General features: G+C 37.4%; 1 protein-coding gene across 2 annotated transcripts; it reads right to left on the bottom strand.

The window, feature by feature from the left end:
- Window positions 1–466: 466 nt before the first annotated feature.
- On the bottom strand, window positions 467–4,533 carry LOC127075291 (universal stress protein PHOS32). Of its 2 annotated transcripts, none has more exons than XM_051016775.1 (3): window positions 3,598–4,533; window positions 1,108–1,152; window positions 467–803 (listed from the first exon to the last, which is right to left on the bottom strand). In XM_051016775.1, the coding sequence occupies exons 1-2, from the start codon at window positions 4,343–4,345 to the stop codon at window positions 1,145–1,147; spliced, it is 756 nt and encodes a 251-aa protein (XP_050872732.1). In that variant the 5' UTR covers window positions 4,346–4,533; the 3' UTR covers window positions 467–803; window positions 1,108–1,144. The 2 variants fall into 2 exon arrangements, with proteins under 2 accessions (XP_050872732.1, XP_050872733.1); XM_051016776.1 differs by having other exon boundaries at window positions 467–835.
- Between the last annotated feature and the right edge of the window lie 7,065 nt (window positions 4,534–11,598).

Here is an 11,598-nt window from a genome sequence, read left to right on the forward strand (position 1 = left end):
CATTGATTTGAAACCGCAATCTACCATATCATAATCCTCAAAGTGAAGTGTTGGATCCAACATGCTCAATCTATTTAAATAACTAATCATCCTAGATTTTTTTACCTTCGAATTCGCATTTTGCCTTCTTACACAAATGAACTCATCTACCACCTCCTCTTATGCTCGGTATCAGCACTGCACACTCTGTTGCATGCAGGTCTACTCCAACCTCCTCAAATCGTGGGATTTTCTAGTTTTCAACTATTGCAAGTTAATCTTAGAGCGAATTGCTGAACATGTTAATGCAGTCGACAACAGAATTCACAAGAGTATTGTATTGAGTTTTTAAAACAAAATAAAAACAAAACCTCTTTGATAGACTAGACTTTAGTTGCAACTCTATAGGTAAATTATAGTTTTCGTAAAAAAAAAATTAATTTAGTTGGTACGCTAAAAAATTCCTAGGCTGTCATCATCAACAAGATTTCAGTTTAATTTTTCTTTTCTTTTTTAACAACGGGTAAATGTGCTGAACTCAAAACAGACATAGTCCCATCAACAACAACAACATAGCTCTATGAATTTATCTACTAGCTAAATAAGTGCTCATCAAGATAATTCGATTTCCCCCACATACAGAATGGGAAATAACCCCAAAGGGTCACACAGCAAACTTGTACATCTACATGAAACAGTATATGCCACTTCCGAACCAAACATAACCTTCCAACAGCTTAAAGGAACTAGTATCATCAAGCCATAAAAAAACCATCCATAATCTTTCCAGAGTTAACAACCAGGAACATGCTCAATAGTACAACCTGACAGGAAGAGAAAGATGCCATTTTATATTCTGCAATAGAGTGAAAAATCCAAAATATTATGTCAATTTGTATAGTAAAATAGTTCTCCATTAAAATCTCTCCACTCCAATCCTATCAACCAAACACAATAATCTCATTCAAACCCTCTTCTCCTCTACATCATAAATCCCGCATCTCTCATTTGAACAAAACTACATACTTAAGACAAGAAACAGATTTAATAATTGTCGCATTTGCAATATCTATATCGGGACAAACTTTATAAATACTATAGTAGGGACAAAAAGGGGTAGGGGCACACCTGCGGAGACAGGGTTGAAGTGATGAATTGGCTCCCACTAATCTTCTGCACCAAGCCAGTCAACAATTGGGGAGTTAATTTTCAAACACACAAATAAATGTATCAATAAGGTAAAAGAACAAGTATCCACCCATGCCTCGAAATTACGTGTAGATACAACTCTAAATTACAAAGAAAAATAATAGTACTGTAATTCAAATGCATGATAATCTGTTAGCAGACAGACAGCAGGAATAATGTCAAATTAAATCAAATCAACGTCCAATCCAAGCAATGCAGATAAAATTCATAAAAACTAAAACAAAACCGATAAAGCATAAATACAGATAAATTTGAGTTAGTCCCTCTGTTCCTTTTTAAGTGTCATTTTTTGATTTTTTACACATCAAGAAATCTAATCATTATTGTTATTTTTTCAACAATAATTCTCCTTTTACCTATAATACCCTTAGTTATTTATTTTATTTTTTCTCTCTATATAATAATTACTTAGGGGAATTTTGACAAAATACAATCAATACTACCTTGAACTTTGTAAATGACACTTAAAAAGAAATAAAACTTTTTCAAAAAAGAGAAACTTAAAAAGGAACGGATGGATGGACTAAAAGATTAAAAAACTAATTCAATTAATTAAAAACCCATAGTTGACTTCAGAATATGAATGACAAAACAAACTAGAAATGTAAATAAAATTGTACAAATCAGTCACACATTTAGCCTATGGTGTCAATAATAGTGCATTGTGGTGTAAATAATGTAGGTCATTGCACCAAAATACTCCTTGAACTTTGTCGGTATTTACATGCATGTTTTACCCAAGATTTGAGACCTTTGTTTCTAATTATGAATATTTCATGAGTTGAGTAATTTGACTCATTTTGTAGCAATAATGCATTTATTAAGTATTAACTGTGTAATTTGTCCAAAATACTCCTCGAACTTCATCTGTATTTACATATATGTTTTCCTCAAGACTTTGAGACCTTTGTTTCTACTATGAAATTATGAATATTTTATCAAATGGTTAATTTGACTCATTTTGTAGCAATTATGCATTATAAGTGTTAACTGTGTAATATGTCCAAAATATATCAAAGAGCATTCATTTCGCAGAAGTGATTACAAATTTAGGGGCAGCATCTCTGCTCCCCATTCAGAGATTGACAACATAGGTTTTAACATTAAATGTTATACTTGCCATAATTTTCATGGACTTCACAACAATAATAAAAGCCAGGACAATTTTAAGAATCTTAATTTTGAATCCAATTCACATCCAAACCAGAGAAGCACAATACTGAAACAAGTTAACAACAAGCTAATCAAGCATGTGGAAATGGCTCACTAGACTCACAAGGGCTACGGCCTGGAAACTCGTATGCTTGGGTTCCTCCCTGACACCCACAATGTTTAAGGAATACCCTAGTACCAATGAAGCACAAACACCTCTAAAAGTAGGTGTGTCGCAATGTATGGCACGCATCGGTTTCTGACACTCAAATGAAACGTGTCAAAAAACTCAGACAAGTGTTACAAAAACAGTTTTTCTTCTTTCCTTTGACGTTTCTTGAATCGGTGACTAATACCCCTATAACACTCATACGACACATGTCACAATTCAAACAAGTGTTCCAAATAGAAAATGTTTTTTTTTTTATTCGACATGACTTTATATATTTTTTTTGGACAAATCTAAACACATCTAGAAGGATTAAAGATGTGTTGAAAAAATGTTGAATAATAATGGATCAAGGATATTAAATTTGATTAGAACATTTTAAACTTTTTAATAGTAGATGGATTGATGAAGGTCAAATTCTATCACACATGTAGCGCAGTCGGTGTCCTATGGTTTTTACATGACCAGTGTCAGAGTGTAAGTGTATGCTTCGTATGGATGCATTTGCAAGATCACATGAATCAAATGACAAACCTCGAAAATCCATAAGTGATTCGGTGAAATCCAACTTCGAAAGTGATTCATTATTCACTATCAAAATGAACCATAAGTGATTCGGTGAAATCCAACTTGGAAAGTCCACAATCTATCCAGGATGATTCATGAAACAGTGCACATTGATTTATTACTACTAATAGTAACAAGTAATATGAACTTTAGGCAATCCACCTAAAAAGACCAAAGATAGAAAGCCCTCTTGATCCAAGTTCAAACCATTCTGTAAGTAACCAATCACCAAGCCAGAACCAAAACCTTCTTTTTAGAGCTTCACAAAAGATATCTACAACAATTACACCATTCCTAACCCCCCTAAACAAACGGAATAAAATCCAAATAGTTCCTATCAAAACCAAAATAAATTCCCAAATTCCAATAGGGTGGCATTTGTTATCACAATCTTCAACAAAAATATGAGCAAAACAGTGATTCATTGACTGCATAGTATCATATTCCTAAATTAAACCATTGTATCTACAAAAGAAGCTCCAAAATTATCACAATCAAAGCAAAGAGCTCAAAAACCTAACCTTTCTTATGTTCATGCGCAACAGAAAGAGGCTTGATAACAGCTTCACCCTCATCACCCTCTTTGACAGCAACAACAGCCTCAGCAGCATCCTTATCATCCGGATAGCGAACAACCACAACAGGGCAGACACAATGATGAACACAGTAATCACTAACACTTCCCAGCTTCCCGTCACTACCGCGACGCGCCGCACCGAATCCGCGGCTCCCCATAATAACAGCACTAAGACCAAGACGCTCAACCTCAAGACAAAGACGCTCCTTCATGTCATGGTCCTTCACGATGTGGATCTTGTACGGAATTTGAGCTTCACGAAGCGGTTTCGCAAGATCGGCTGATTTCGTTGCCGTGAACGCGTCGTAATCTTCTTCGAGCTTCCGCTTAGGCGTCGGGGTTTCATTAAGATTGTTGTTGTTGACGCCGTTGATGTTTTCTTCTTCGTAATTAGGGTCTGTGTTAATGGTGAGATCGATGGAACCCCAGTCAGCACCGAAGAGGACGTTGGTAGGGCTGACGTGGAGGAGGATGACGGCGTCACCGGGACGGATGTAGTGTTGTACTGCCCAGCGTACAGCGTACGCGCTCTCGTCGGAGAGGTCAACGGCTACGCCGATTTTTCGGCGGGCGCCGGCGGTGGGAGTGGGTGTGGCGGCGGACTGGTGGCGAGGGGAGGACGGGTGGTGGATTCTGATTACTGGTAGCTGAGGATCAGATTCGTGGGCGGTGGGCTTATGGGGGTTATGCATTTTTTTTGGGTGTAAAGACAAGGAGAAAAAAGAGGAGTTTTCTAGAGAGAGAGAGAGATTGGTTTTGTTTCTTACTCGCTTAGAAGTAGGGAGCTGTGTTAAAGAAGGAATGGGATTGATTGTTATCGATAATTAAAGATTGGTTTTGTGTATAAATAGTGGGAGAGAGGAGAAAGACTGTGTGCGCACGCGTGGCTTATAGGTTGGGCTCTTGTGATTTACTTTGGCCTACACAAGGGGCAACAAGTTTAAGTACTTCTTTTTATGAACCTTAACCCTTTCATATTTTTGGAATTAACCGGAATCTAAACTGTTGTTTTTCGATTTTGAAAAATTGTCACAAAAGAAATTATTTGGTCGAGTCATAGAGAAGATCATTCTCTTCAAAAACATTTTTTTAATGATGTTCAAAATTGTGTAATGCAGACTATTAATCACAACACTTTTAAGATAAAACTGTTGGAGGAGAATATGGATGTAGATAGGGGTGGCAAAACGGGTCTAAGACAGATTAAAAGAAGAATATGTTTGCTTTGTACACATTTTTTTATCTGATAGACCGAGATTTTAATCTCGCACCATCAAATATGTTTGTCGCACTCGTCCATTTTTCTAAGGACTTTTACGGGTGCGGGTGTCATACCCCAAAATTTGCCTTACCCTTTCAATTTTATCTGACTTATTACTACATCCACATGCATACATAGTTCTCTTATTAACCAATCATGTAGATACTATCATTCGTTCATCTACATGTTCATACCACATTTAGGTCATTAATTCATAAGTGCATACATGTCATTGATTCAAGGGTTGCTATTTTATGCTACATTGGTTCATTCCTTATGGGTTAAGTCTGGAAACCCTAATTCTTGGTCATGGCTACCTATGGGTCGTGTGTGTTGCATTTTTGTGTGGGTCTAATCAGGAATACAAGGGAGGGTCACTATGGTCAGCTATGGAGGTGTGCATTAGGTTTATTGACCTCTCCATGGGCTTTACTCCATACATTGTCGCCCTAGTTGTTTCATTTGGATTGAGGTTCATTCAAGACATTTAAAGTCATGTTCAAATTTAAGAATCAAGTTTGTTTTGCAAAAGATCAATACAAAATCCTGGGAGGAAAAGCATACATATACAATTCATATCATACAAATCCATTGTTTCATTTACAAGTAATCAAATCACATTGCATTACAAGGGAATCCATTGTATTACCAAGACATTCATGTATTCTATTACAAAAGGTCTAAAATTAAGATTACACAAAAAGTTACACTTTTGCCCTAGGATTGACTTTTTGGTCAAACGGTTGACCAAAGTCAACTATCTAATCTTTGTTAGATGATAGGTCTAGATTTAGAGGGGGGAATAGATCTCAAATTAAAATTTTATTCAAAACTTTGATTTAGAAAATTTTATGACGCGAAAGAAAGTTTAAAATATTTTTCGGATCCAAAATCGTCTAACCGAACCTTCTATTAAAAAACTCGGATATGCATATGAGTACCAATGGTATGATAATAATTCACAAGTTAATTTATCAATACTTCAAGCACTAAATTGAATACTCTACTATAGTAACTATCTATCTCCAATGTCAATAACACACTAAAGACTAGTTGACACAATTCGTCAAACACTTTGCGTGCAATCAACAAAATTTGGATATTAGTATAGTGTTTGTAGTTCTTAAAAGTTAATCATTATCAAATGGTAAGTGATTAATACAACAACACAATTTAACAAAGAATTCAAAAGTTATTATCCAAACAATGTTGATCAAGAGATCAAAGTGATTAACAATTTATGAACCGAAAAATAAACGAGATAGAGACAGAGAGGGAGAGTATGCAAGGATTTGTTTAGGCAGTTCCTCAATCGACCTCATTATGGGTACGTTTGCCCTCAATTCGAATTCGAATTGAGATATTAATATAATAAATATTACTTTGCAAAAGTATCAATACAAGATATGGGAAATCAAATCCCACAAACCCTATGTTTGTTCGTGACTCTAGCACCTCCAAAAACCTTGATCAATCTTGATAAAGTAACTGACCAGACTGCTTCAATTCACATGTTGTTGCTACTTCATTGCAAGGCACCCCTTGTCCCAAGTCTTTCACTCGACTGAATTAATCCCAAGCGCATGATCATGTAACCAACAATGTCGCTTCAATTCAATTGTTGTTGCTACTTTATTGCATGACCTCCTTGAAGGAGAATTGCGGTCCAAAACGCAGCGGAAATTAAAATTTCTCCTTTAGAGATCCTTACGAATGGTCATGATCAGTGATAGAATATTTACCTCTTGTGATGATCGAAACCTTTGGTGCAGATCTCTTGTGACGATCAAAACCCTTTGATGTAGATCCACGAAACGATCACGAACGTTGAACGATGACAACGTCTCTACTCAGTCCACACGAACAGATTCCTTCAATCTCAGTGCTAGCTGGTACGAATGAAGGCTTTGAGTGAGAGAGAGAGAGAGAGAGAGAGAGAAAACGAAAATAATGCAACCGCAAATTTTTGCTTCTACCCAAGGGTTCTATTTATAGAACCACTTGTGTGGGCTTCAAGCTAAAAGCCCACTTAAGTGTATTTTGGCCCATATCTTATAATATGCCCAAAATCACTTAAGCCCATGGTACCTTACCATATTTCGTATTCTACTCAAGTACACCATACCTTACGATGTTCTATAATTCACTTAAGGGCACCGTACCTTACGGTATTCCTTAGTTACTCTATCTCTCATCAATCCGTCCTTTGTGTGTGACCCTGTAGGTTTTCGTGACGTTGGCAATTATATTAAATCACGCATTTAATATAATAAACAGTGAGCGGTATCTAGCAACACATCACTGCTACCCAAGACACGAAAATGTCATGTGATCTGACAAAACCATCTGTGATAATAATTATGTGTATAATTACCCTTTTGCCCTTATGTCTATATTGAACACAAGGCATAGACCGTGTCATCCTTGTCCAGTTCAATATTGGGCCCATAGACATTTATCCTGTTATGCAGGATGGGCAAATTCCATCTAGGTCACTCATGTCCCTCAGCATGCTTCGTGGAGTACCCATCAACTGTCTTTATGGTTATCCAGTTACGGACAACGTTGGATCAGCAATAAAGCACTCGACTCTACATCTAGGATCCATAGTGGTTTCAGGTCGAAGAGTGGAATACACTATTATCACCATGAGAATAACTTATGACACCTTGCATAACTTTCTATATAGTATTCTCATAGCGGGTCAATCCGGTATAAATATTACTCCTAATATTCATACCTATGTTTAAGACTTGATAACTCTTTATCCATGATCCATGAGATGTGATCATCAGTCTACAAACATAATAGTCTTAATGCTTTAATGTTATCCCACTTCACACTAAAGCTCGACTACGGATACTTTAGGAATAGTGTCCTTATATTTAATGTGTTCTCATGATTAAGTCACACTTAATACATTAAACGGACTATCTATTCCAGGGACTTTATTAATCAACCATAATAAAGAGAATGCCTTTTATTATTCGATACAAGTACCAAAATGTATTGGCCTCTAGGGCTTACACCAACAATCTCCCACTAGAACTAGAGCCAATCAGGCATACCCCGTATGCCCATTGATCTAGTATGGCCATCATGCTTTTGCTGCGCAAGAGGCTTTGTCAGTGGGTCAGCAATATTGTCAAGTGTAGGTACTCTGCATATTTTCACATCTCCTCTATCTATTATCTCTCGAATGAGATGATAACGCCTAAGTATGTGTTTGGATCGTTGGTGAGATCTAGGCTCCTTGGCTTGTGCGATAGCACCATTGTTATCACAGTAGAGACCAATGGGATCCACAATGCTAGGAACTATGCCAAGTTCACTAATGAACTTTTTGATCCAAACAGCTTCCTTTGCTGCACTTGAGGCAGCAATATACTCGGCCTCGGTTGTAGAATCAGCAATTGTATCTTGCTTTGAACTTTTCCAGCTCACAGCGCCATCGTTTAAGCAAAACACATAACCAGATTGCGATCTAAAGTCATCCTTATCTGTCTGGAAGCTAGCATCGGTGTATCCAATTACAGCCAACTCTTCCTGACCTCCATATATCAAGAATGAGTCCTTAGTCCTTCTTAAATACTTAAGGATATTCTTGACAGCTACCCAGTGAGCATCACCAGGATCAGATTGGTACCTACTCGTTGCACTTAAAGCATACGAGACATCTGGTCGAGTACATAACATGGCATACATGATAGATCCTATTGCAGATGCATATGGAATCTTATTCATGCGATCCCTTTCTTCCTTAGTTAAAGGGGATTGTGTTTTTGATAGACACAGGCCATGTTGCATAGGTATGAATCCTTTCTTGGAATCATGCATATTAAAGCGTCTCAACACTTTGTCTATGTATGTACTCTGACTTAGGCCAAGCAGTTTTTGTGATCTATCTCTATAGATTCAGATTCCTAATATATAGGCTGCTTCACCTAGGTCCTTCATAGAAAAACATTTCCCCAACCAAGACTTTACTTGTTGTAGGGTAGGGATATCGTTTCCAATGAGTAATATGTCATCTACATATAATACCAGGAAAACGATCATGCTCCCACTAACCTTCTTGTAGACACAAGGCTCATCTTCGTTCTTGATGAATCCATATTGTTTTACTGTTTCATCAAAACGAAGATTCCAGCTTCTGGAAGCTTGCTTCAATCCATAGATTGATCTTTGTAACTTACATATCTTTTGGGCTTCCTCTGGTATGTCAAATCCTTCAGGCTGTGTCATGTACACATCCTCAAGAAGATTCCCATTAAGGAAAGCAGTTTTGACATCCATCTGCCATATTTCATAATCATGATATGCAGCGATAGCAAGTAAAATCCGAACAGATTTAAGCATTGCAACTGGTGAAAAGGTTTCATCATAGTCAATCCCATGAATTTGTTTATATCCTTTTGCAACCAGTCTTGCCTTATAGGTATGTACCTTACCATCCATGTCAGACTTCTTTTTGAAGACCCACTTGCATCCTATAAGGTTAACTCCTACAGGAGGCTCTACCAAGGTCCAAACTTGGTTTGTGTACATGGAATCCATTTCAGATTTCATGGCTTCTAGCCACTTCTCAGACTCGGGACCAGTTATGGCCTCTTGGTAAGTCACAGGCTCATCTTGATCCATGAGTAATACATCACCTTGATCAGTTATGAGATATCCATATCTCTCAGGTAGTTGACGTATCCTGCTTGACCTACGCTGGTTTTGTTCTACTTGAGAAGGTTGCTCTTCCACAACTTCTTGTGTTTCCTGCTCTAATTCCTCCATAGGTGTATCTATGCTTTGTGATTCTTGAATTTCTTCAAGGTCTACTTTCCTCCCACTGGTTCCTTTGGAAATAAAATCCTTTTCTAGGAAAACTCCAGTTCGAGCGACAAACACTTTGCCCTCAGAAGGATTGTAGAAGTAATACCCTCTTGTTTCTTTAGGATACCCCACAAATAAGCATTTGTCAGATTTGGGCTCAAGCTTAGTTGAAATTTGTCGTTTCACATAAACCTCGCAACCCCAAATCTTCATGTAAGACATATGTGGTTTCTTACCACTCCATATCTCATATGGTGTCTTCTCAACCTTTTTGGATGGAACACGGTTAAGTGTGTAAGCTGCTGTCAATAGTGCATGTCCCCAAAAGGAGTTTGGAAGATCGGCGTGACTCATCATGGATCGGACCATGTCTAACAGGGTTCGATTTCTTCTCTCAGATACACCATTCCATTTGGGTGTTCCAGGAGGAGTGAGTTGGGATAGGATCCCACACTCTTTCAGATGGTCATCAAACTCTAGGCTTAAATACTCACCACCTCGATCTGATCGAAGAGTTTTAATATTCTTACCTAGTTGGTTTTGTACTTCATTCTTGAATTCCTTGAACTTTTCAAAGGACTCTGATTTGTGTTTCATTAAATACACATAACCATATCTACTGAAATCATCAGTGAATGTGATGAAGTACTGAAAACCTCCTCTGGCTGGTATGTTCAGTGGTCCACATACATCAGTATGTATGAGGGCCAAAAGATCATTAGCTCTTTCACCTTTTCCTGTGAATGGAGACTTTGTCATCTTTCCAATTAAACAAGATCTGCATGTCTCATATGATTCATAATCAAAAGAGTCCAAGAGTCCATCTTTATGGAGCTTGGAAATGCGTTTCTCATTTATGTGGCCTAATCGACAATGCCAAAGGTAAGTTGGATTTAACTCGTTAGGTTTCATCCTTTTAGTATTAATGTTATATATAGGCATTCCGAGATCAATGACATATAGTCCATTGTTCATTTGTGCAGTAGCATAGAATATATCATTCAAATAAATTGAACAACAATTGTTCTTTATTACGAATGAAAAACCGAACATGTCCAAACAAGAAACGGAAATAATATTCCTGCTAATTGCTGGTACATAATAACAGTTCTCTAACTGAATTATTAAACCACTAGGTAAAGTTAATTCATAAGTTCCTACGGCTAAGGCAGCAACCTTTGCTCCATTACCAACTCGTAGGTCGACTTCACCTTTTGCCAATTTTCTACTCCCTTTTAGTTCTTGCACATTTGTACAAATGTGAGAACCGCATCTAGTATCTAATACCCATGATGCAGAAGTAGATAAATTAATTTCAATAACAAAAATACCTGAAGTTGGAGTCTCTACTCCATTCTTCCTATCTTCCAGGTACTTTGGGCAGTTCCTCTTCCAGTGTGCGGTCTTACCGCAATGGAAGCAGGTGTCTTCTTTTTCTATGCTTCCACTAGGCTTCAAAGTAGCAATAGTGGGTTTGGGTTTGGCAACTTCCTTGCCTTTCCCTTTATCATGTTTGAGGACAATCCTCATGTTTCGGTACCAATCTAGAAAATTTGTCCCAGACAATTTTTCTTTCTCAAGGATTGATCGCAATATGTTGTTAGAGGTGTTTGTTGTCATGGTTATCTACATAAGGATTAAGAAAATATAAGTATCATTGACATATTTAATTAGGCCTTTAATCAAATATGCTCCCACTATTTTACTCAAAACAAATGACCCTCATCATTTGATTCGGAAAATCCCGTTGGAAGATTTTCTAGTGGGTCGAGATCCATATTTCACTTCGTTCTAAGTCCGCGTAGGCGGATTACACAAAACTAGGTTATTTAGGTAGGAACTCCTTCCAGTTGTATCTCA

Source organism: Lathyrus oleraceus, chromosome 4, assembly GCF_024323335.1.
Source record: "Lathyrus oleraceus cultivar Zhongwan6 chromosome 4, CAAS_Psat_ZW6_1.0, whole genome shotgun sequence".
NCBI lineage: Eukaryota > Viridiplantae > Streptophyta > Magnoliopsida > Fabales > Fabaceae > Lathyrus > Lathyrus oleraceus.

Coding starts and splice junctions, on each gene's coding strand:
- LOC127075291 (XM_051016775.1), bottom strand. CDS start 4,345: ATGCATAACCCCCATAAGCCCACCGCCCACGAATCTGATCCTCAGCTA.